Source organism: Solanum stenotomum, chromosome 7, assembly GCF_019186545.1.
Source record: "Solanum stenotomum isolate F172 chromosome 7, ASM1918654v1, whole genome shotgun sequence".
In the NCBI taxonomy this organism is placed as follows: Eukaryota; Viridiplantae; Streptophyta; class Magnoliopsida; order Solanales; family Solanaceae; genus Solanum; species Solanum stenotomum.
The window spans coordinates 52,944,203-52,969,531 of NC_064288.1; the positions used below are offsets into that span (position 1 = coordinate 52,944,203).

General features: G+C 31.0%; 3 protein-coding genes across 3 annotated transcripts; 1 reads left to right on the forward strand and 2 right to left on the reverse strand.

Annotated features, from left to right (window-relative positions):
- Positions 1–1,787: 1,787 nt before the first annotated feature.
- On the reverse strand, positions 1,788–10,694 carry LOC125871677 (peptidyl-prolyl cis-trans isomerase CYP21-4-like). Its single transcript, XM_049552319.1, has 8 exons — positions 10,551–10,694; positions 9,396–9,575; positions 6,210–6,249; positions 5,395–5,451; positions 4,878–4,963; positions 3,538–3,675; positions 3,291–3,441; positions 1,788–2,227 (listed from the first exon to the last, which is right to left on the reverse strand). The coding sequence occupies exons 2-8, from the start codon at positions 9,545–9,547 to the stop codon at positions 2,141–2,143; spliced, it is 711 nt and encodes a 236-aa protein (XP_049408276.1). The 5' UTR covers positions 9,548–9,575; positions 10,551–10,694; the 3' UTR covers positions 1,788–2,140.
- Positions 10,695–13,782: 3,088 nt separating this feature from the next.
- Positions 13,783–17,945, reverse strand: LOC125870027 (uncharacterized). The gene is made up of 5 exons (XM_049550396.1): positions 17,931–17,945; positions 15,163–15,670; positions 14,824–15,060; positions 14,486–14,635; positions 13,783–14,294 (listed from the first exon to the last, which is right to left on the reverse strand). The coding sequence occupies exons 1-5, from the start codon at positions 17,943–17,945 to the stop codon at positions 13,783–13,785; spliced, it is 1,422 nt and encodes a 473-aa protein (XP_049406353.1).
- Positions 17,946–20,606: 2,661 nt separating this feature from the next.
- LOC125871482 (alpha carbonic anhydrase 7-like) lies at positions 20,607–25,133 on the forward strand. Its single transcript, XM_049552075.1, has 7 exons — positions 20,607–20,728; positions 21,265–21,485; positions 22,261–22,367; positions 23,655–23,760; positions 24,298–24,471; positions 24,572–24,625; positions 25,016–25,133. Exons 1-7 carry the CDS (start codon positions 20,620–20,622, stop codon positions 25,088–25,090), a joined length of 846 nt encoding a protein of 281 aa, XP_049408032.1. The 5' UTR covers positions 20,607–20,619; the 3' UTR covers positions 25,091–25,133.
- The last annotated feature ends 196 nt before the right edge of the window (positions 25,134–25,329 follow it).

Below are 25,329 nucleotides of genomic sequence, written 5' to 3' on the forward strand. Positions count from 1 at the left end.
TGATTTAGTCAAGGTCGGGACACCATATGGGTGTTTGTAGTATAAAGATGGAAGAAACTCCTCAACAATTAACTAGAAATTTTGGGTTTGAGTCCTAAAATAAAGAAACAATTGATATGGAATATTTTTCCCTTTAATGAGCTCTACGCAACGCGAATATGAATTAGTCGAATCCTAAAGCGGAGTGTCAAATACTTCATGGAAAACTTTGAAAAAAAATTACAATAAGCATTTGAAGTTGGTGAAATTCATCAATTCTTAAATAGAGGTCTTAGATTTAAAGTTGAAGAATTGAGGAACCTCTACTAAAAAAATTCTCTTTTTAATAAACTTTGCAAAATACAAATAAAATACAAATCTGAATGAATCGAATCAATAATTTTGAATACCAAATAGATATACAAAAGATAATTATTAACAAGATAAAGAAGAAAGAGCACTTGTGAGTTGAAACAAAAGCAACAAGAAAAAGTAGTAGATACCAACCTATTTTGTGGTTTAGATGGAACTACACCAAATGAACTACCAACCCAACAAATACATGACAAATATTAAGTGGTGATATGGTGTCAAAGAGGGCAAAAAAGTTTACTCTTGTAATCATATATATCCTTTACCCTTTTATATATGCAAATTTTATATTTTATATGAATTAGTTTTGAATATTTTTTAGAAATATTGTTTCAAAATACTTTTATTTTTTGAAATTGTGATAATTTTGAAGTGCAAGAATTGATGCATCTAACTTTTGTGAAGTGATTTACATATGTATAAATTATACATAAAAAATACCATTTGTCACAAATATATAATTATACATATTTTGAAATATTATAGTGAACTAAAACTTATTTAACCCTCTAAAAATTAATAGTATTATGTTTTTTAAGATAGGTGGAGTAAAAAAAATTAAGAAGTAATAAATTTGAGAAAAACTACTTCACTTATTATTTTAGTATTAGTCGTCTGTTTCACAATGAAATTGGTTGCCATAGAAAGAGCACGCTAGTGCTACAAGGCCAATTTATATATACATATCTATATATTAAAAAATACTTTTTTGTGGGTAATGCAAGAGTTGACACACCAATGATAAGCCTTTACTTGTAGGTCAAGTATCCAATTTTATCGCGTATTCAAAGATGTTGCCTAACCATCAATAAATTTGGATGAAAATCATAGAAGACCAAGATTCAAATCTCAGTATCGATGAAAAAACATCTAGTGAGTTTCTCTCATTAACCTAAGCCTTAATAAGCACGTGAATCGATGCATTTGCTAGTAGGAGGTCATGTCTAGGTGCACAAATTATCTAATACTTGTATTAGTAGAAAATAACACATATTATGTGAATTTAGTCATAATGCACATTGATCAAAACACCACGACTGCGATAAAATTAAAAAAAGGTGTTACCTCCGACCGAACCAAGAAGAGAACTTCGGTGAGCACAAGCTAGCCTGATGATATCAAAGAACGTGAAACTAAACACAAACAAATAAATAAATGGAGTTAATTTAGTAAACCAGAAATATCAGAAGGCAAACCCGAATACCAAAGGGTCATTTGGCACACGGGATGAGATAAGCAAGGATATCATATGAATTAGAGAGGGTAATGTGTTCTCAATCCTTACCCCCTACCTTGAAAAGGTACAAATGTTTTTCCGATAGACCCTTAGCTCGAGCAAAGCATATCAAAGAGTGAACCAGTTTTTATGCACTCAAGGTAAAGGAAACAGTTTCTCAAGCAAAATTAAACAAAAGTGGTAATATTATCATTCAGAAGGGTCTATAATGACCCTTAGATGAAAACTCATTCCAATGTGTTGTACTCTGCACATTAGGGTAAACTCAAGATAGTTTTTTACTAACATAGTATGTTATAAAATAACATCTGAACATTAGTCTAAGGGGAAAATTTGGGAAGAAACCAAGAAAAAATAAAAAATTATACAAATGGAATATCATATCCAGATTTTTACACCAGAAGCATCGATAGCAAGTCGTGTCATGTCAATATTGAGGATTTAAAATCAGCAAATGGTGGTTTCCAATCCAGACCCCAAGTAAACATTTGTGCTGCAGACGTCGTTCAATGAGGTTTAAAAAAAAACTTCATGTTATGGACACTGCAACCTTCAAGTGCTGTATTTCAGAGTCACTTCGTTGATCTGAACGGGAGTTTTGGGTCGATAATGGTCATCAGTATCTACCTCTTCAATTTCCTGAGTGGCCATATTAAACCATGTAACATTAAAGGAGACCAAAAGAACGATAGAAGAAAGAAATTTCATTACAAAAATTGTAAATGAAATAAGCAACCAAATTCGAATTTGCATACTTAGTTTTTTGTTCTTCATTTACCCCATTCTTAGCTCCATTTTTACATTGCATTGATGTTTTACTTATAGTTGTGTTATACTTTGGATTAATTTCATTTGGTTATTCTTTTTATTGCTCGAGCTGGATGATGAAATAATGTTGTGCATCTAGGACAAGGTGGGAGTGGCCTTTGTGGTTGACAAGATGAGAGAAACGAAACTGAGATGGTTTGGACATGTGAAGAGGAGATGAGCAAATGCCCTAGTAAGGAGGTGGGATAGATTGGTAGGGGTGGTTTAAAGAGGGGTCGAGGTAGGCCGAAGAGGTATTGAGGAGAGGTGATTAGACAAGATATGACCCAACTCCAACTTACCGAGGACATGACTTTAGATAGGAGGATATGGAGGTCGCGAATTAGGTAGAAGAGAGAAGGCAGTTGAGGGTTGTCTCAGTATCCTGCAGGGTAGGCTTGGTCGTAAGATAGTATTAGCAGTATTCTCATAGTTTCCCGTTCTTAGATTACTGGTACCACCTACTGTTTCTTGTGCTTCGTTAATCGCATTATATTCTGCTTTGTATGATCTGTTACAATTCCTCTATTATTTGCTATGCCTTATAATCTTATTTGGTATGCCTTATTATACTACTATCATCTTATTTGTTATGTCCTGTTCTACCTCTGTATTGTCCCTTTCAAACTGCCTTGCTATGTGTTACTTGAGCCGAGGGTCTTTCACATACAACCTCTCTGTCTCCACGAGGTAGGGGTAACGTCTGCATACACTCTACCCTCCCCAGACCCCACTTGTGGAAATACACTGGGTATGCTGTTGTTATCCACACTGTTCAGGACTTGGATTGCTATTAAATGCTAAATGATAAGGGAAGGCAGTGAAATATCAAATGCTTATCTGCATTGTCTTCTATGCAACAACTGATAGAAAAAAAAGAGAAGGTAACCAGTACCTGCACGATATCCTCTCCCTTTATTACACGCCCAAATACATTGATCTTGTCATTCAGATCTGGAATTGGTGCAGTTGTTATAAACAGATCAAATCCTTCGCCTTCATGATTTGTTTTTGAAGTACCAAGCATAAATGCTTCGTGCTTCAGGCTGAATATAGAGAACTGTAACTTAGTGATCAATGAAAACAACTGTATATCAGGACTACTGTTTAGACCAAAAAACAACAAATAAGATTAACCAAACCTCGTGTCTAGTCGACTGTAATGCTTTCCCCTCGAAGTCCAATCTTCTGTACCTTCAGGTTTATCAACTTTACTACCATGGATTACAAAGTGCTTTATTACACGATTAAATCGCATCCCTTTGAAGTGGCCCTTCTGACTGCAAAGGCATTTTATAGAGTTTATGCATATGACAAGCATTTACAGTATAACCACAAATGCAGAGAACTTGGTTCGCAGAGCCTCTTTATGCAACTACTATGATACTAAATAAAGTAACATGTATCATCGCCAGCTGGCCTCAAAGTGTCAACTGCATGACTTATACATTGTGAACTCTAGCAAATTAGCATGATACATCTCTACCGGCATATTTCCTAGATTCTGGTTCTACTTCTACATGATGTTATGCTTTAGTATTCATTTATTGATCACCGTGAGACTGAAATTACCAGTCATAGAATAAAAGGTTCTCTTTCGGATAACAAAGAAGATGAACTACTTCTTAAGAAGAGAACTCTTTAATAAGCCCTCATCTGGAGATCAAAGTTTGAAGACTTGGGGTTCATATAAATGGTGGGGTGATCAAGAAATAAGCTTTATATCATTTTGTAAAGATATGACATCTAGGCCTAACTCAACCCTAAGGGGTCGTTTGGTTTGAAAATGAGTTATGATGGGATAAGTTATGTTGGGATAAGTTATGTTGGGATTAGTTATGATGGGATAAGTTGTGTTGGGATTATTTTTTATTGAGTGTTTGGTTTGTTGTATTCAAAATAATAAATTTTAAGAACAATTTATTTGTTTACAAAAATGCCCTTCATTAATGTAAAAATTGATATAACAAAAGGGTTGAAAGAGACATTTTTGTCATTTACCTATTTTATCCCGGGATAAGTTATCCCAGGATTACTATACCACCCAAAGAGAGGGATAACTTATCCCGGTACTAATTATTAATTTCGGTATAAGTTATCCCGAACTTGCCAACCAAACAACAAAATAAGCTGTATTATAATTTAATCCCGGGACTATATGGTATTATCCCTCACACCAAACGACCCCTAAAAGTTAGCTCACGAGGGGAGATTACCCAAGTCCATATAAGTAGACCATCAATTCATTACCCAACCAATGTGGGACTCTAACCCACCCTAACACATTTCATCAGCATGAATCTCAAAACCAACATCAACACATGCTTCTAGACACTCCCCACCCCACCCCTACACGCCCACCCCCAAAGTATCGACCACTGTAGAGTGAAGAAAAAATTTAAGGTAACACGAATACAAATGCAGCACATCATTTCAATGGAACATTGCCATAGACATAAGCCAAAAATAATGAAGTACGCACCAGAAATCAACAAATTCATCAACAATATCAGGAGAACCATCCTTGTAAAGTTCCACAATTATCAATCCTTTTGAGGTGGTTATGGACTGTAAAAGTTTAAAAGAGTTAAGAAAGGGCAAAGAATCAAGCAGAGCCAAACAACCAAATGGGGTACCGAATTATCCAATCGTACCCAATATACACAAACGAATAGAACTTGTAAAAACAAACAAAACAGTAGTAAACAGTCATTTGCCTCCATTTACAGAAGTCCCAAAAAGGACATTTTTCTCATAAAATGATTCGTTAATACTTGGAAGCTAATCATATGTTGTGGGAAGAGCACGTGCTCGAAGTCGGAAGAAGGAAACTAGAAAAGGATACTTGAAGCAGATCCCTAGCATTACTTCTGTATTCAAAGTTCTGATATTCTATAAGAACCAGTATTAAAATACTTGTTTCTTTTAACAAAACTGAGATTGAAATCACTCATACGACCACTTCCATATAAAATGCAGAAACAATTTTCTGTACTCACAGCATATGTAGGGCCATTGACATCAGATCTCTTATGCTCAATAAACGTATTTTCACCCTGCATCATGCAAACAGAAATGCATTAAGCACAGAAGAAGAATAACCAAGAATTTCATCTGCATCTGTCCCCTATTCTTGTTCAAGCCCAGATGATCTCGTAGTGAGGATTGCAGTGTTATCAAAAGCAAAAAAATGCAATATAGTAGTAATATCCGTTTGGGCCTTTAGCGCAAATAAAGTGCAGGATGTAATGAAAAAAGGTGCAAAGGGAGAAAATACAACTATATATGTTTAAGTCTAAGACTAATAATTATAAGCATGAATGACAAATATATGAACAAAGAAAAATTTGAAAAGAATTATGATAAAGAGAAATATCAATTGTTCTTCAAAAGAGGCTGATGACAAGAAAGTTCACATAAAGCGACATGAAACGCTGAACACACTTTGACCCTCGCTTCAGGGCTTAAGCGTGCTTTTGACAACACTGGTTGATTGTGAAATCAGTTCAGAAAGATGGAGGTCCCAAAAAGTCTAAATATGGTGTGGGTGTGGGGGGTTACAGGTCCACCATCACTATGAGTCGGGAAACCAATCCCTCCTACAAGTCAAGAATTATGAAATTCTCACAACAGCAAGGTCTACTCAAAAAGAATTCCGTTCATTGAAACTTTTAACTGTGACAAATGCAATTTATACAGTGGCAAGTATCTCATCTCAGACCATCACAAGCTACAAATAAATCAATCCCGTATTTTTCTAAATGGACAAAACAATTTATCATCAAGCAAGAATTGAAATTGCAGTTATTCATACCTCAGTGGTTGACAAGTCATACTGTGTCTGAATCATTGACCTAGAAGAAAATTATTAAGTGTAAGGTCAGTGAACATTCATATAGCCAGCCAGACCCAATTTGCTTGGGATTGAGGCTAAGTTGTTGTTGTTATAATGTACTTTAAAATGATCGATAGACTTGCAGTATCCCATAAATTAATTAAAAAATTACAAGTGCATTTTATGAAGATTTTCCATATGAAGAGTTACTTTTGACTTGCTAATGAGGTTTCTTTTGACAAGGTACAAATGGAGCTTTTATAAAATAAAACTAGTTTTTCCTGAATATATATGAATGCATGAACCATTAAGAAATAAGAGCTACATTTAACAAGTGTCAAATTAAGGTAACGACCGTTAATACCCAGGGGGTTTGTAAAAACAGAAGAATGCCTTGGAGGTATAAATTTTAGCTTGCAGTCAAGAGGAGCTGAAAAATTGATCACTTCTTAAAGAAATGAACTACTAGAGACTAAAGTTTTGCTCTTGTAGAATCACATTCATAAAATTTTGAATGTTCCCTTTGGTGTAAAGTTCACAAACTCTTGGTTTAGTTGCCATGAAACCCACGCAATTCCTTGCTATCAGTACCCAAAAACAAGGGCAAAACCTTTACACATCCAACCGCCGATTTATGTTCTCTACTATACTGTAGTTAAGCCCATGCTAAATAACATAGACACAACTGAAGTTCAATGTCAGACTCAAATATGGATGACAACACAAGAATACAGAAGTTACAAATTTTCTTCTTTTTAATTTTATTAATTTATCTTATTTTTTGATAAACGGAAATTTCGAATTTAAGGGTACATGATATCGAATCACATGTTTACATATACAATTTTTTTAATTCAATCCACCAAAAAAATAAAAATAACAAAAGAAAATAAGCAATCAAATAACGACCATAAATTTCATACATCATAACACCAAAAAGAGTAAATTCAAATCATAATGAGTTTTTTAAGTAGCATATTTAGATCTGTCCATGACATGTTACTTGTCACAATTCATTTTTCGCCATTCAATATAAGCTAGAGTTGTCAGAAAACATACAGTGACTTATCCATTAATAATGAAACCAATATCAATGTGATCACTAACAGCAAACCATGTTCAACACTAGGAGCTGCAAACAGAGGGGATGAATTGGATATAGGTAGGTAGAATACGGATAAAATATCCGAGCTACCCATATTTCACACGGAGAACACAAGCTAAAAGTCAGAATAAGCTTAGACTCCGAAGAAAACGAGAATTCATAAAAAATACTCTCTCCATTTCAATTTTGTTTTTCTTACTTTCCTTTTTAGTTCGTTTAAAAAAGAACGACTCTTTTCTTTTTTGGCAACTCTTTTTTTTTTTTTTTTGATGACAAGGGAAACCCGCAGCCGCTACCCTTTGGGTGCGCACAGGGTAAAACCCCCGCTCCTATGCAATAGCTTTAACTTCAACTTTCCACATAACATGTTTAAGAGTACAAGATTAAAGGAAATTTGGATACATTCTACCTATCTTTACTATAAGACCACAAAATCAAAAGTTTTCTTCACTTTCTTAAACTTTGTGCTAGTCAAAACCAAACATAATCAAATTGAAACATAGGGAGTGGGAGTAACAAGCAGGCAAATGTGTATTGATAATATGGATATTCATATTATCCATTTTTAGTGGATAAAATCCATATTTGATCCATTTTTAAATGGCAGTTATCCAACCCATATCTAATGGATCGAATCAGATGGTTACTTGTTTATTAAAACCATTTTGCCAAGCCTAGTCAGAAGTAAAACACTATCAGAAAACCTTGGTATCAGAACGAAAGAGAGCCTCATAGCTCATCAGCAGGAGCTGTTCTGCCATTAGAGTCTTGTCACTACAGATTCTTATAACATGGATGTTTTCATAGTACCTTCAACCTCAAATGATCTAGATTTTCCTCTAGCCGTCACATGTTCTTAGAAAATGAAGAGACTTCAGGAGAGAAGGAGCGGGGATGGACAAACAGAGGCATCAATGAGAAGTTTTATTCAGAGAGGTGGTTCGGAAACATTGGGTGTTTAGGAAACTTAGACCAGTTGCACAGGTTTTCCTTCATTTCCACACATTCTTGGATTTCAAGGTAAACAGTTGACCCTGGGATGATAAAGATCAACTCTGACCAATTTACAAAACAGGCCATTAACTCATCCATTCAAAACTCGTCTGTCTGTCAAGATATAGAAATTATCTAAATCGATTCCATCATCTTGCATATGATCTTATAAGCAATAATTTCATTTATGTATGCAAGAGGAAAACATGTAAGCACTAATCCAAAAGGAGTTTGGTTTTGTTTTAAATTGCTACTTTATTATTATTATTTCTATTCTTATGTTGTGAAGATAATGAGCGCATTGGTGAAAATTTGGATCCTAGTACCAAGTACTTCTCAAGTATGGAGTACTGAAATACTAGGGACCCAAACAACGCATTTATAAGGATTCACACAGACAACCCCAACTAGCTTGGGATTGAGACATAGGTGTTGTTATAGTATTTCTATCTTTATAATAATGGTAGCCGAATTAACTTGTGCACACCTTGACTATCACGCCAGATACCTGCATCCTCCTAATAGTACATGTTCGGCTAACTCTGTCAACCAAGATTTAGACATATGGCAATTAACTTTTAATTGAACCTTGCTCTGCCATGATCTTCAGACCCCTGAATGCACAACTCACCCCATCATTCATAAATGTTGACACATCCTCCAATCCATCCACTAAAAGGACAAAATATCTTTTGGGTCATTTAGGTGTAATGTATGTTGGTGTTATTTTTGCATCATATGGGTTAAAAAGTAAAGAAGTTTGCTTTTTCTCCCTAAATGTGCTTTACTACTTTCATATAATTGTACCTATAATCCACCAGTTTTGAACTGTACGCCATTGATTCTCGGGGATTTCACAGTTCCAAGAACAAAAAAATAGTCATACCCACACAGGTTTATCTCTTTTTCAGCTTGTGCTCCATACGTAAAATCCAAACCAAAACTAAGCTCGACATATCAATGAACAGCTCAAAAATCACAAAATTTATACCCTACAAGCAACTAGAACAAGCATCTGAGATAGCTACAACAATACTAGTACGTACAAAGAAAGGATTTTGACAAACCTTCGAGACCAGTGTCTATAAGTAGCAAACAGGAAAAACACCATTACAGCAACGATTAAGCCATAAAGCATAATCGTAGGGACACTAATTCCACTTGGCCCCTTCTTCTTTTTGCTTTGCAGCAAAAGAGCTTGTGGTTTTATTTTCGCCATCAGTTCTGGGCTTTGCAGGTATAAATATCTGATTTTTCAAAAAAAGCAAGACCAAATTAAAACCCATTTTACCAAGCTAAACCAACAAAAACAGTATAAACATTTCGAGAACAACCAAACGAAAATACAATTTGAATCTAAGATGTGTTCCCAGATAGCAAAGCTAAAATCAGTTTCAAAAATCAACTTACTGGACCAAAATAAATTTTCTATCCCCATTTAATCCTTTAAAATTCGTATTCGTCTTCGCAAATTTATTGAATCACCAGCCATTCAAAATCCCATATTCAGATGCAAAAAAATCAACTACATACCCAGCGTAATCCCACAAAGCAGGGTCTAGGGAGGGTAAAAGTGCACGCAGACCTTACCCCCCCCCCCTCCCTTGGAATAGCGAGACTATTTCCAATAGACCCTCAGCTCAAGGAAAAAAAACAATCCAAAGCAGTATAGAGAAAGGAATAGTGGAAATGAAGTGGCAAAATACTATAGACAACCATCCCGAACAGTACTCATAACAAGATAATACGATAATCTATGAACAAAAAAGAAAAAAACAGATCGTAACCAAACTCAAAGGACAATAAACTATAAGATCAATACTACAAGCTGATACAGAAAAAACACATTTTTATATTTGCAATCAACTTGATAATTACATAAAAGAAAAAAAACCCAAAAATACTTGAACTTTATATTTCCTAAATTGAAGTTCCAAGCAAAATTCATCAACACAGTCTAACATATTAAAAAAAAAAACTTTAAGCTCTTTCCATAAACATGGGATTTGCTTAAAACACTCCCTGAACCGATCTGAATCTATTTCTTTTCAAATTAACACATGAAAATTTCAGATTCTACTTAAATTTACAAAATCAAGACATTTATTTAACATATCGTACCTAAATTATGCGAAAAATAAACCCTAGCTACAATTACGATTCGATTTTTTAACAGAAGAATCAACTCAAATATGAAAATTTGAATTAAAATTGTTAGTCACCTGTGGAAAAATTGAATTGTTTTTCGTTGTTCTTCACTGTCGCTTCGTTGTCTACTCGGTGGAGACAGAAGAGAAGAATATACACTTCAATTTTGTTTAATTTTCAAAACTTCACTTTAATAAATAGTGACTTAAATTAATTACTCAAGCCAAATGCCTAAAAATAAAAATTTATGACCTTTTTTTTTGTTTTCTATCCTATAGTATTTAATATCTATATTGATATCCGATTATATTCAATGCATTGTAAGGTCCATTTCTCGAGGTAGCATATGATTTTTTTTTAATTTCCTAGAGCTGCTATGACTAAGAATATGTTTCATCAAATTTTTGAAAACGGCTTATTCTATAATAAGTATTCTTATCGAAATAATTTTTAGAAAAAGAGAAAAAATATTGTGTTTGATCAATTATTTGGAACATATTTTTTCTAGTAACTGATAAATATATTGTGTGATATAAGAAGCTAGTTGCACTAAGGAAGCAACTGCATAAGTGATAGGGGTATTGGGAGGTACCTTTAGTGGTCATCAAGAATATTGGTGGAGAAGCCCAAGGTAAAGTGACAGGAAAGAAGGTTGCATATACCTAGTGGAGTTCATGACGTGAAAGAGAGGCAAATGCTTAAAAAAATCGGCTCGCGACTTGGATCAAGTGAAGTGCATCGAGGATGAAGAAGACAAGATGTTGATGGAAGAGACCTCCATTAAGCAAAGATAACAATCATATTTTCACAACTTTTAAACAGCGAAGGGGACAAAGACATTTTGTTGTGGAGATTAAACGTGTTATTAGTAGGATATTGAGCAGGGAAAGAGTGATCTATCCCAATGAGATTTCAGTGAAATTTTGAAAGAGCACATACAAATCAGGTATAGAGTGGTTAACTATATAATTTAATATTATTTTAAAGATGTTAGAAATGTCTGACAAATTAAGGTGGAGTGCAATAGTTCATTGTACAAGAGCAATGATGATATCCAGAATTGTAACAATACAGGAGTATCAAATTGTTAAGCCATATGATGAAGGTTTGGGAGCAAGTGGTGGAAATGAGGGTGAGGAGAAGGGTATCAATTTTTTAGAGTCAATTTGGATTCACGTTGGCATCGAGATGATTGACTATTGAATCCATCTATCTTGTGCGAGATTGGTAGAGAAATATGAGAAAAGGAAGAGGGGCCTACTTATGGTGTTCAATGACCTTAGAATGGCTTGTGACAAATTTTCGAGGAGATTTGGAGTATTTTCCAGTTGAGATAAGGTTGCATCAGGGATCAGTTCTTATCCCTTTTTTATTTATCTTGCTGGTGAATGAGTTGACTCAGTCTATTCAAAAGAAGATTCGATGGTGTATGTTATTTGCTGATGACATAGTAATCTCAAAGTACATGTTAGGTTGGAGATTCAGAGATAAACTTTAGGGCTCAAAAGGGTTAAGTTAAGCAAGACCAAAATAAAATATTTGGAGTCCAAATTTAGTGTTGTTTTGGATGAAGCGGATGTAGAAGTGAGGCTTGTCACAAAGACTATTCTCAAGAGAGAGAAATTTAAGCATCTTACGTCCGTAATCTAGGTAAGTCGAGACACTCACAATGTTGTCACACATCAAATTGAGGTGACATGGATGAAATGAAGGCTTGCCTTTGGAGTCTTACGTGATAATAAGGTACCACCTAAACTTAAAGGTGAGTCTTACAAAGTGATGGTTAAACTGTCCTTGCTATATGGGGTGTAATGCTTACCAGTCAAAAACACACATATTCAGAAGTTACATGTTGCGGAGATGAGAATGTTGAAATAGATGTGTGACATACTAGAAGCGACAAGATTACAAATAAATTTATATGAGAGAAGATGTGAGTGATCTTTGTGGTGGACAAGATGAGAAAAACTAGACTGAGATGGTTTGAGCATGTAAAGAGGAGGTGTGCAGACATCCGATGAGGAGATGTGAAAGGCTGGTTGTAGGGGTACGCCAAGGAGTAAAGGTAGGCCAAAAAAATATAATTGAGAGGTGATTAAACATGACATGACATAACTTCATGTTATCTAGGACATGACTCTGATAGGAAGAAGTGGACGTCGCATATTAGGGTAGAAGGCTAGTAGGAGTAGAGTGTTGTCTTGTGTTGCTTTTGTTACCCATCGTCATATATTGTGTATGGTATTCCGATTAACACACTATTTTAATGTTGGTATTCTTTCTTTCTTGTAGGTTCTACATTGCTTTTCGTATTAATTGTTATACTTTCTTCATTATTTTCTTCCTCTTTTACTTGGGTTTGATACACTTGAGTTGAGGATCTTTCGAAAACAACCTACCTACCTCCACGAGGTAGTGATAAAATATGCATACACTTTATCTTCCTCAAACCTCACTTAATGAGATTTCACTAAATATATTATTGTTGTTGTTGTTGGAGTATCAAATCAAGGGAAAATGCAATATCAAAGCTCATTTTACAAGTAATTCGAAAAAAAAAATATGAAGTAGTTAACGTAAAAAGTTGTTTAAAAACACTTTAAACTTTTTGATAAATATTTCAAATTTTAAAAAATTATGTATATGTTATCCTATATAATGTAAGCTTTCGGTTTATTATCATTGATATATTGCTTAACTATAAAAAATAAAACATTACACCATTATCTAATGATGCAATATTTATGAAATTTTAGACTATGACTTAATATTTTTCAAAAGACTTTCAGTTTATTCAATAAGAATATTTAAATCATGGTTTGAAAAGTCTGAAAATAAGAGAAATAAAAGATGAACCACTTACTAAGGAATTGTCCCAAAAAGTGATAAACGACGAGAGTTTCACATAATTACTATATTATAGAAGACTCTAGGATGACTATCAATGTGCCAANTTCCTCTTTTACTTGGGTTTGATACACTTGAGCTGATGATCTTTCGAAAATAACATGTCTACATTCACGAGGTAGTGATAAGATATGCATACACTTTACCTTCCTCAAACCTCACTTAATGAGATTTCACTAAATATATTGTTTTTTTTTGTAACAACTGTAAAATATTACCATAACCACCAAAGAACAGATACAAATAAAAGAGCACCTATTTCTAAAACAGAGAATAGGCCTCTAACAAAACAAAATACCTAGTTACATAACAAATGTTGAATAAAGTGTCTACATTTATTTGCTCTTTTAGAACTACTAAGTAAGTGTAATCTTTCACTGATTTCCTTCTTTATCTGTGTTACTGTCTCTTCCGTACATATATGTCTCTAAATCTCCTCCAATTCCTAGCACGCCAAGTGTGGTATATGATTGTTCCGCAGATAGCTGCCATGATCTCTTTTTTGAATTGCTTCAAACGATTCCCTTTTATGTTTTTCAGGACCTGTACAATACCAATATTATGCACTGGTACTTCTGTCCATTGGTGCATAGCTTGCCACACATCTGATGTCCATTTGCAATCTTCAAAGAGATGAACATTAGCCTCCATTACTTTTTCCTCACATAAACAACATGCAGCATCCTCCTCCTGAATCTGCAGTCTCAACTTTCTTTCCTGTGTGAGTAATCTTCCTTGAACTGCTAACCATGTCATGAATCTATGCTTTGGCATAGCCATTGACGTCCAGACTAGTTCAACAATATTCCATCTAGGCTTAGGATCCATGAGTGCTTGATAGCTCTTGGTAATAGAATACTTACCAGTTTGAGACTTTGAGTCAGCATATATCTTCTGTGATTGTACCAGCCCTGCATGTGCTCTTTGAGTGCATTAATTTTCCTCTAATACCAGCTACAGTCAATAGGAGTTTTATGAGTCCATATTCAAGTGTCATTCTTCATATATATGCCGTGAACCCATTTAACCCACAATGACTCTTTGTTAACTATAATTTGCCACAATAATTGGCCCACATATGCCTTATTTCAATTACTACAACCTTTAATATTCAAACCACCTTGTCTTTTTGGAAGACACATTTTATCACATGCAACCAATGCTACATTCTTCTTATCAGCACTGCTTCCCCATAGGAAATCTCTACATATCTTATCCACTTTCTTAAGAATACTCTGGGGAAGGATGAATACTGCTCCCAAAAACTATGAATTGAGAACAGTATTGCATTAATCACTTGCAATCTCCCTGCATATGAAAGTTGTTTAGAGTATGTTACTTTTATTTTGTGAGTAATCTTGTCTATCAGGGACCAACACTCAATCTTCTTCCATTTCTTAGGTGACAAGGGGAGTCCTAGGTATTTAATTGTAAACACACCCTCTGAGAATCCAGTTCTGGCTAGGATTTGCGTTTTGACCCTCTCATCTACCCCAGCTAGGTACACATTAGATTTCTCCAAATTGGCCTCTAAACCAGTAGCAACATTGAAGTGAGCTAATGCTTTCATCACTCTATTCACTGAGTCCACATTTCCTTTGCAAAAAATCATCAGATCATCAGCAAATATAAGGTGTGTGAGTTTCAATTTCTTGCACATTGGGTGGTACTTGAAGTCTGGCAATTAACTCATTGTATGTAGTGTTCTAGACAGGTACTCCATCACAAGTACAAACAACAAAAGAGATATTGGATCTCCTTGCCTCAATCCTCTTCTACCTGCAAAAAACCCATGGCTTCCCCCATTTACTTTGACTGAGAGCATGGTGGTTGGTACTCCCAACATAATCCACTTCACAAACTGTCTAGGAAACCCAAAATGAATAAGTACTTCCTCCAGGAATTCCCAGCTAACTATATCATATGCTTTCTTCAAGTCTATCTTCATAAGACATCTAGGAGATGCGTTCTTCAGATTGTAATGTCTCAAGATATCATGGCAAATGAGTACATTATGCATCATTGATCTTCCTTGGACAAAAGCTGATTGGTTCTCTGCAACTATAAGACTAATAGCTGATTTCAGCCTACTACAAATTAATTTTGATATGCACTTGTAAATGGCATTACAACAAGAGATAGGTCTGAATTGACTGGCAAATTCAGGCTTATCAATCTTGGGAATAAGTGCAATACTAGTTGAGTAAATCTGCCTCAGAATCTTGTTGTTCTGGAAAAATTCTAGCACTGCATTTGTAACATCTTCTCCCACAATAGGCCAAGCAAGCTGATTTATAATGTTGTTGTTGTTGTTGGAGTATCAAATTAAGGGGAAATGCAATATCAAAGCTCATTTTACAAGTAATTTGGAAAAAAAAATATGAAGTAGTTAACGTAAAAAGTTGTTTAAAAACACTTCAAACTTTTTGATAAATATTTCAATTTTTAAAAAACTATGTATATGTTGTCCTATATAATGTTAGCTTTCGGTTTATTATCATTCATATATTGCTTAACTATAAAAAATAAAACATTACACCATCATCTAATGATGCAATACTTAAGAAATTTTAGACTATGACTTAATATTTTTCAAAAGACTTTCAGTTTATTCAATAAGAATATTTAAATCATGGTTTGAAAAGTCTGAAAATAAGAGAAATAAAAGATGAACCACTTACTAAGGAATTGTCCCAAAAAGTGATAAACGACGAGAGTTTCACATAATTACTATATTATAGAAGACTCTAGGATGACTATCAATGTGCCAATAAGATCACTACTAATGTCCAATATATTTATAAAATATATAAGTGGGCCCCACCATCTTCCACTTAAATACTACATAATATATATTATTAATTACTATACTATAAATCACTACTAATATCCAATATATTTATCAAACTATATAAGTGGGCCCCATCACCTTCCACTTAAATACTACATATTATATATAAATTACTATACTATAAATGACTTAAATACTCCATATTATCTATTACAATAATTAACAATTATTTGACACTTTAAATTCTATCAATGCCATATAAATTAGGATAAAAAACCTAACATATAATATTTAAATATATTTAAAAATAATATAAGTAATACTATACATTACNAAATCTATCAATTAATGCCACATAAATTGGGACATGGCAAATAACACATATTATTACAAAATTAGGTTCAAAATGTACTATAAAATACAATAATTAACAACTTAATATATTAAAGAGACATATAAAAAAGGGTTAATATTTGAAATTCTGCATCTGCCACATAAATTAGAACAAAGAGAGTAATAAATATTATTTTCAAAATTATGTTAAAAAAAAGTACTACAAATCACAATAGCTAACAATTTAAAATATTTTTAAAATCATATAAAAATTTCAATAACTTCTCAAATTCCATAATATGACATAAATTTAAAAAAATTTGTTATAAATCATAATAAATAGTACAATATTTCAACTACTTTAAAGGTATTATAAATTGTAATAAATAATACAACAATTTAAATTACTTAAAATTTAACGACTTAAAAATATTTTTTTAAATGTATTAAAATTTTGGTTAATTGTCAAAACTTTACATGTGCCACATAAATTGGGACATAGAAAGTCACACATATTTTTTTAAAAAAATTACATTAAAAATATTCTATCAATTAACAACATATATTGTTTGAAATTGACGAAAAAGAAACTATAAATTACAATAATTAACAAAATAAATCTCTCGACTCCAACAAATCTATCAATTAATGCCACATAAATTGGGACATGGCAAATAACATATATTATTAAAAAATTAGGTTCAAAATGTACTAAAAAATACAATAATTAACAACTTAATATATTAAAGAGACATATAACAAAGGGTTAATATTTGAAATTCTGCGTGTGCCACATAAATTAGAACAAAGAGAGTAATAAATATTATTTTCAAAATTATGTTAAAAAAAAGTACTACAAATCACAATAGCTAAAAATTTAAAATATTTTTAAAATCATATAAAAATTTCAATAACTTATCAAATTCCATAATATGAAATAAATTAAAATAATAAAATAATATATATTGGGCCCCGTGCTGGCACGAGGTCCTATATCTAGTACTATTATAAGACATGAATATTAGATCTAACTTGAATTATAAAATTAACTCTAAAATAATGATTGTCAAAGATCTTATAAAAAAAAAATTCCATCCCTAAATAATATCAATGAAAACCCAAAAATTGTCAAATTAATGTCAATTTATCTTCTGAATATTACATATTTATTATAAATTGTTATGGATAATATAAAACAAGAAGAGAAAAGACCTAAAGTGACTACTAAAATTGTCTTGTATTTTAAAGAAAATATCTTAACTTTGTGGACGTCTATTACCCCACAAAAGTATTAAAACCTTTGTGAAAAGATCATTTTGGCTCATTTCCTCGTTATGAAGACGCGTGTGATGCTCACTCCTTTGACCATTTCAACTAAATTTAAATATTAAAAACAATGAGGATAATCCGACCTGAATCTTACCAAAAACACTTCCATTTCTTTTCTTTTTTATTTTTCAAATTCTCACTTCTTTTCCATTGAAATATGCTCACATCCTTTTTAAAGAAAATCGAAGTTGCATCTGCGTCTTTGTCTTTGTCTTCTTCATCAAATCAAGATTAGGATCACTCTTTCTTCCGAAAACGTTAAGAATATCTTGAGAAAATGTGTGTGGATTTAATTATTTTTTAGCAGTAAAAATAGACATTTACGCGCGTCATCTGTTTGTTCACAAACATACTGAGAAAATGAGTCAAAATGGTCCTTTTACAAAGGTATTCATTCAATACTTTTGTAAGGTAATAGAATGCCAGCAAAGTTAAGATATCTCTTAGAAAATTCGAAACAACTTTAATGATGACTTTATGTCTTTTATCAATAAAAAAATGCAAACTAGTTATTTAAGTGTATTCAAGTGTAACTTTATACTTTATTGATATCTCTTGCAGAATTACAAATACCATTATATATACCGTGTATAATTTTATTGAAGGTTCCAAAATATTAATGGGGTGCATAATTCATATTCTAGTGTCTTCAAATGTATATATTTTTCAATCTTTTTCCTTTTTTAAAAAAAATAATTATTTAGAGAATATTAAAAAAAAAAATTGAAATATATCCCAACAGAAAAACATGTGGCAGACTAAAATCATATTATTGCCAACAAATAAGATCAATAAACTAATTAAGACCACAAACACAAGACAAAAAATCTTTCTTGATATATTTATTAATCATAATGGATCAGTCAATATTACATTTTTCCTATTATAATGAAAGTAGTTACTCAAATTCTTTTAAATATGTGTTTTTTTTTCAATAATCACTTCAAGTAAATCTTATAATCATCATCTATCTCAAAATGGAGAAAAGAAACTACTACTCAATTTTGATTATTTTTGTATCACTCCTCTATTTGCCATTATTCTTGAATGCAACATTGGTCCATCATAATGAAAGTGGTAAGTTGCTTTATTTGTACCTCATCCTAAAAGCATACTCAAAATTTGAATGAGTTTGGATAATTTTATTTATCATCAAACTCATAATTTGATCATGTTACTGTTTTATAGTTTTAGATATGTATGTACATATTTAATAGATTTCTCGATCCATAATTTCATATACAAAATAAAAACTAAAGCTTAGATGAACTCATATCATATATTTTATACTCCTAAGACAGATTCAAGAAAAGTTTTATTGGATTTGACCAATCCTATTATTTTCAGCTCAAACTATTGGTCAAATTCAAAAAGTCATTTTCTTTGTAAGACAAAGTATTTAATATGATAGTTTTATTATTTATGTTGGAAGATTTAATTCAAGTTGATGTAATGTTAGTAATTTATTTACAATTATTATCTTAAATCTTCTTATAAAAGAGCTATTTTTAGTGATATAAAGAGTTGATAATTTAATTTAAGGTTCTAAAATGTTGCTGGTATTAACAAGTAGATAATCTTACTTTTGAAAAAAAAAAAATAATAATAAAAAAAATAAATAAAAAAAATAAAAATATATATATTATATATATATAAGAAAATTGTATTTTTTTTTACTTTCGTCGATAAATTTCACTATTGTCATAGGGAAAATATAATTATAAATTTACTAACAATTTTTTTGATTGCTCAAAAGCTGCATATAGAGGCAATAAGTATTTTGGGATTTTTCCTTAAAGAGTTTTCAACCGTCCACTGTATATGTTGTCCCATGTATAGTAGGATAACGTTAGTCTCAGATTTAATATTTTTCAACTATAGAAAAAAAAATATTATATGATTGTTTAATAATTCAGTAACTTACTAAAATTTTAGATTTTGATTTAATATTTATCTTAAGATTTTTAATTTGGCCAATAAGGATATTTAGGTCCTGATCTAAAACGTCTATAAATCGTAAGATAAATAAAGGAGGGGCCATTTACTAAAAAGTTACCCATGATCGATGAAAATTTCAGGTGACACAATATAAAACACCGTTGAATATTAATTCAATCCCATAACTAACTTTGAAATGAGAATTGTTCAAGAGTTATCCCTAAATAATATAGATGGAAATTCAATAACTCTAAAATTAATTTCAATTTTTACCTTTTAAATATCACATATTTATTATAATTAATGAGTAATATAAAACAAGAAATACTAACTAGAAATTTTGAGAGGAGAATGCAAAGTTCATCTTATTCTAGTATATCTTTAAGAGTAACTTTTTAATCTTTTTTATAATTTAACTTTTTTTTTAGAGGATGTTAAAAGAAATAATATCAATTTGGAATATATCCCAACTTTAGAAGAACACGTAGACTAATCTTAATTACATTATTATTAGCAAATCAGTTCAATAAACTAATTAATACCACAAGCACAACTAGGGGAATTGTCTAGATTTAATTTTACATCAAAGGTAAAATAATAATTCAAACATATTAAGAAATTGTTTATGAAGATTGTGATTTTCTTAATTTAGTAAAACATTTATAAAAGATTTTATCTTCTTCTTCTTTTTGGAATGTTTGTTAATAATAATGGATAAAGTCAATATCTATATATTTTTTTCCTATTATTAGTGAAGTAGTTGCAAATATAATATTCCTTTAAATATGTGTTGTTTTTTTCACTTATCACTTCAAACAATTTTTCTAATCATCATCTTTCTCAAAATGAAGAAACAAAGTTGCAACTTAATTTTAATTATTTTTGGATCATTCCTCCATTTGTCTATATTTTTGAATGCAACATCCATTAGTCATCAAAAAAATGAAGGTGGTGGTAAGTAATATCATTCTTGTAACGATTAATCCAATTATGCTACTTTTAATATGTACATGTTTAGTCAATTTCTCAATTCATATACAGAATCAAAACCAAAGCTATTGAGTTTAGATGAACTCATCATATACGTTTTATCCTCTTCTTCCTACTTCCAGAGTTAATTCTAAAAGGGACTTTGTGCATGGATTCAATCAAATCTATTATTTTTGTTTCAAACTATGGGGGTCAAATCCGAAAATAGTCACTTTTCAATCCATGTATAATTCATGGAGTTTCAATTTTCTCGAGTGTGAAACTTTATGATATTGTCCTTTAATTTCAATAGTCAAATTTGAAACTCTAAGGCTATTTCAATTTTTCAAAAACATGCAAGAAATTGGTCAACGATGTTATTTGTTTTATTAAACTCACTGACTCTAGATTCTGATTCGTCTGCTCTTCATATTCAAATATTTCTTCTACTCTTTTTTTTCTTCTTCTAATTTCCATTACTTGATGTATGTTGACACTAATTTGACCTTTTTGATGTGTAGAAATTGAGGATGAGGTGAAGTTTGATTATAATGAAAGGAGTAAGAAAGGACCAAGTAAATGGGGAGATCTAAATAAAGAATGGGAAACTTGCAAGAATGGGAAAATGCAATCTCCAATTGATATTTCAAGTTGTAGAGTCAAAAATATGAGAAAATTGGGTCACATGAAACATTACAAGCCTACTAATTCTACTATAAGAAATCGAGGACATGATATTTCAGTAAGTATTTAATTTTTTATTAAAGATATTCACCATTTTTAGAATATTCTAATTGCTTTAATTAATTGATTTTAATTGTTACTTATTTCTTTCTTCTTTTACAAGTGATATCATGAAAAGATTCAATATTATTAGCAAATCAGTTATCATATTATTTCGTTATTGTTACCGCTTCTTTTCTTTAAATGATATAGCTTTCCTTATTTATTGATATGTTTTTCAACTGTTAATATTAACTTTTTTTTAAATATTTTGAGTTGTTGAAAATAACTTCTCTATCTCTTCGAGGGAGGGGTAAAGTCGGTTATATGTTATTGTTTATATATCCAGTCAGTGAATAAAATCTAAACTCTATGTAAAAAAGTCGGTGAGTACTTATTAGGCAGAACTAGCACTTATTGACTACTAAAAAGTAGTCACTGTCTTGAAGTTTCAAATTTCAACCGAAAGTTTCCTTTCAAGATTTTTGAAAAATCTATCATATGGGTGAAACATGACTATTTGTGAATTTTACTTATACTATTTGTGGATCGAAAAATGTTAAATTTTTGTGTCTTTTGATATATATTTCGATTTTCGTTTTCATCTTTTCGTCACAACAAGTTATATATAGGTCCATGGATTCATTAGATAACTACGAATGATTAATAACAAATCGAAAAAATCAAACTAGTTACGATAAAATCCCAAATTTGAAATAATATGATTTAAATTTTGAATTTGTCTAAGATCTTATGATTTTTAGTATAATTTATTTATTTTTATATCTATGCAGTTGCATTGGCATGGGGATGCTGGATCAATTTTGATGAATGACACAAACTACCCTCTTATACAAATTCACTGGCATTCACCATCTGAACATACTATTAATGGTAGAAGGTACCAATAATATTTTACTCCCTCCATTTTAAGTTATCTGTTGTTATTTTTAAAAATAATTATCTCAAATTATTTATTATTTTAGTCGTTCAAAATAATTTATTTATTTTTTAAAAAAATGAGGTAGGGAAAAGGGATTACAAGATGCAGGATCTAACTCTTACCACCAAAATGAAAGATCAGTAGGGGTGCGCATCGGTCGGTTCGGTTTTAGGTGTTGTTGGTTCGATTTATCGGTTTTCGGTTTGTAAATACTTCAAACCGATAACCAAACCAATAACATATTTCTTATCGGTTTTTGGTTAATCGATTTACGGTACTTAACGGTTCGGTTTTCGGTTTAACCAATAAGAAAATACCATATGATTTTTCCAACATTTGGCATGAAAGTAATAATCATAAAAGTAACAATCATTTTTCTTGCAAGTTTAGACACTAGACACATTCAAAGGAAAAAGTGTGAAAATTACAATCGTTTAACCATTAACAATAAGACTAGTAAATTTAGTATAGTCTTATTGGGTTATCGGTTTAACCATTAACAAAAATTATAAAACCGGAAACCGAACCAATAACCCAATAAAAAATTTTGCAAAACCGTTTAAAAATCGTCAACCCAATAACCCAATATCAATATACCAATAGTGTTTTTTTCGGTTCGGTTTATTGGTTAAATCGGTTTTTGCACACCCCTAAAGATCAGCTAGTCAATCAACTAATAAGCTACTACTTTTTTTAATTAATTATTTTATCCTTAATAATAATTAATAACACACATAAAAAAATTAAATTTTTTTTCAGCAACTAATACTGTAAAATTATTCTCACATAACTTATAAGGTAATTACATATAAATATTGAAATAAATGTTAATTAATAACCTAATAAATATGATTGCCAAAAATATTTCCACCACAAATTAAACTACTACTTTGATAGGTACATCTATATATAAGGCAAGACTGATAAATGATAAGTAATATTTCACTGAATCCTTCTCTTTATTTATTTGCTTTCTTTGTATCTGATTTGATATATAATCTTTTTCAAGATCGGTTTAATGTTTAAGAGAATATATTTTAAATTTAATATTACTTTATATGTTGGAGCAGTTTTTCTTTATGAGGGAACTTTTCAATACTTGAGCTGTAAAATAAATTATAAATATTTATGTCTTATAAATTATTCATTAAGAATAAAGATAAATTATTTTTAAATGTAAAAAAAATTATTTTTGTGACCTTTTCGTATACTTTTATTTATTTTTTGGTATGATTTGAATGATAGGTATGCCTTGGAATTGCATATGGTTCATCAGGAGCAGGTGAATAAAAAGATAGTTGTAAATGCTGTCCTTTACAAATTTGGCAAACCAGATCCATTTATTTTTATAGTAAGTGTTTTTTTTTACTAAATCTATTTATTGTCAATAATAAATAAAATTTATCGATGCAAATTTAATTTAGTTGAACCTAAAAAAAAAAGTATAAAGTACTCTGTGAGGATAAAAAGGGGATGAGAGTTTAAGTTTTTGCTAATATAATGACTGCACCTCAATTTCAAATAAATTAAGTTGGCTATATGAATTATCATTAATCATTCTCGGTTTAAATTAGTTTTAATTAAGCGAATATTATACAATAGTCTCGATTTAAATTAGTCTTAATTAAGTAAATATTATACAAGTAATAATTTTTATTACTAGTATGAAAATTCATAGTGGAAAAAAAATCCTTTTGAAATAGTGGAAAACTTCCTTATTTTCTCTCTCTCTTACCGTTTCAATCAAATACCAATAGAAATAACCTCTAAACATTTTTCAGTGAGTTTTTAATCGTGTTTATCGTTGCTCCAACACTCCCTTTCGATATATACTCAACTCTTATATTATTTTTGATGATTTTTTTTTTTTTGTGATTATTGATTATAGTTGAGGGGACATATATTATCCATGATAGATCAAGAAGGTGAAGAGAGGAGTTTGGGCATGATTAATCCAAAGTATATTACTAATAATATTTATAGAGAAAGTTACTATGAGTACAACGGTTCACTCACTATTCCTCCTTGCACAGAAGGTGTTACTTGGCTAGTCAACAAGAAGGTAATTTTTTTTTAAAAAAATAAATCCAAAATTTAAATATTATTAAAAAATTTATGAGATTATTAGAACTAAATGATTAATTAAACATTATTTATTTTAGGTAGAAACTGTTTCAAGATTTCAAGTGAATTTGCTTAGAAAAGCTGTACATGATGTAAGTTCCCCTCTATTTTTTATTATTTCAGTTGTTTTAATTTATGCGTCTTATTTTTTTATTTTTTAAAATAATCTTTTTATATATATTTTAATTCTAATAATTCACCTGACATGTTTAAAATCATAAATATTCAAATACATTTTAATAGATTATACCTATACTTAATATGAAACATAACATTCAAAGTTTTTTTTTTTACTTTAAAAATTCCGTGTCAGATCAAATTATGAGATTATAAAATGAAATAAAGGAAATAACATTTTAAAAGTAGTTTTTCGAATGTTTTGTATTGAATAAAAATGTTCTAGCTTGTATTGTTTTTTTAGTTTGATTTGGACTATATTTTATGTAAAACAATATTTATTATTATTGTTATTATTATTTCAGCATGCTGAAAGAAATGCAAGGCCAGTGCAACCACATAACAAGAGAAAAATTCAACTTTTATTCTCCAAGCACTAGAGCATGTCAGTGTCCACTACCTGCTTTGAGATCCGACTAGTTCAAATTCATATTGAAAAGTCTCATCTGGGAGTAAAACAGTTTCTATCAAAATCGTCTCCGGGACTACATTTTTCTTTTATAGAATTTTTGAAAGAATGTAGTATAAAAAAGAAAAAAGAACAAAGAAAAAAATATGTATTCTATATTTGTACTAAATTTTTATCTGAATATTGATGGAAGACAGGAAGAACAAAAAC

Excerpts from the sequence above, each read along its gene's own strand:
- LOC125871677 (XM_049552319.1), bottom strand. The coding sequence starts at position 9,547 with ATGGCGAAAATAAAACCACAAGCTCTTTTGCTGCAAAGCAAAAAGAAG. Across the intron at positions 4,964-5,394 it reads TCAATGGCCCTACATATGCT|TCCATAACCACCTCAAAAGG; the intron begins GTGAGTACAGAA and ends AAACTTTTACAG. Across the intron at positions 2,228-3,290 it reads AGGGAGAGGATATCGTGCAG|GAAATTGAAGAGGTAGATAC; the intron begins GTACTGGTTACC and ends ATGGCCACTCAG.
- LOC125870027 (XM_049550396.1), bottom strand. Across the intron at positions 14,636-14,823 it reads CAGAACTGGATTCTCAGAGG|TATTCATCCTTCCCCAGAGT; the intron begins GTGTGTTTACAA and ends TTTTGGGAGCAG. Across the intron at positions 14,295-14,485 it reads AGGTGGTTTGAATATTAAAG|GGCTGGTACAATCACAGAAG; the intron begins GTTGTAGTAATT and ends GAGCACATGCAG.
- LOC125871482 (XM_049552075.1), top strand. The coding sequence starts at position 20,620 with ATGAAGAAACAAAGTTGCAACTTAATTTTAATTATTTTTGGATCATTC. Across the intron at positions 20,729-21,264 it reads TCAAAAAAATGAAGGTGGTG|AAATTGAGGATGAGGTGAAG; the intron begins GTAAGTAATATC and ends TTTGATGTGTAG. Across the intron at positions 24,472-24,571 it reads CTTGGCTAGTCAACAAGAAG|GTAGAAACTGTTTCAAGATT; the intron begins GTAATTTTTTTT and ends TATTTATTTTAG.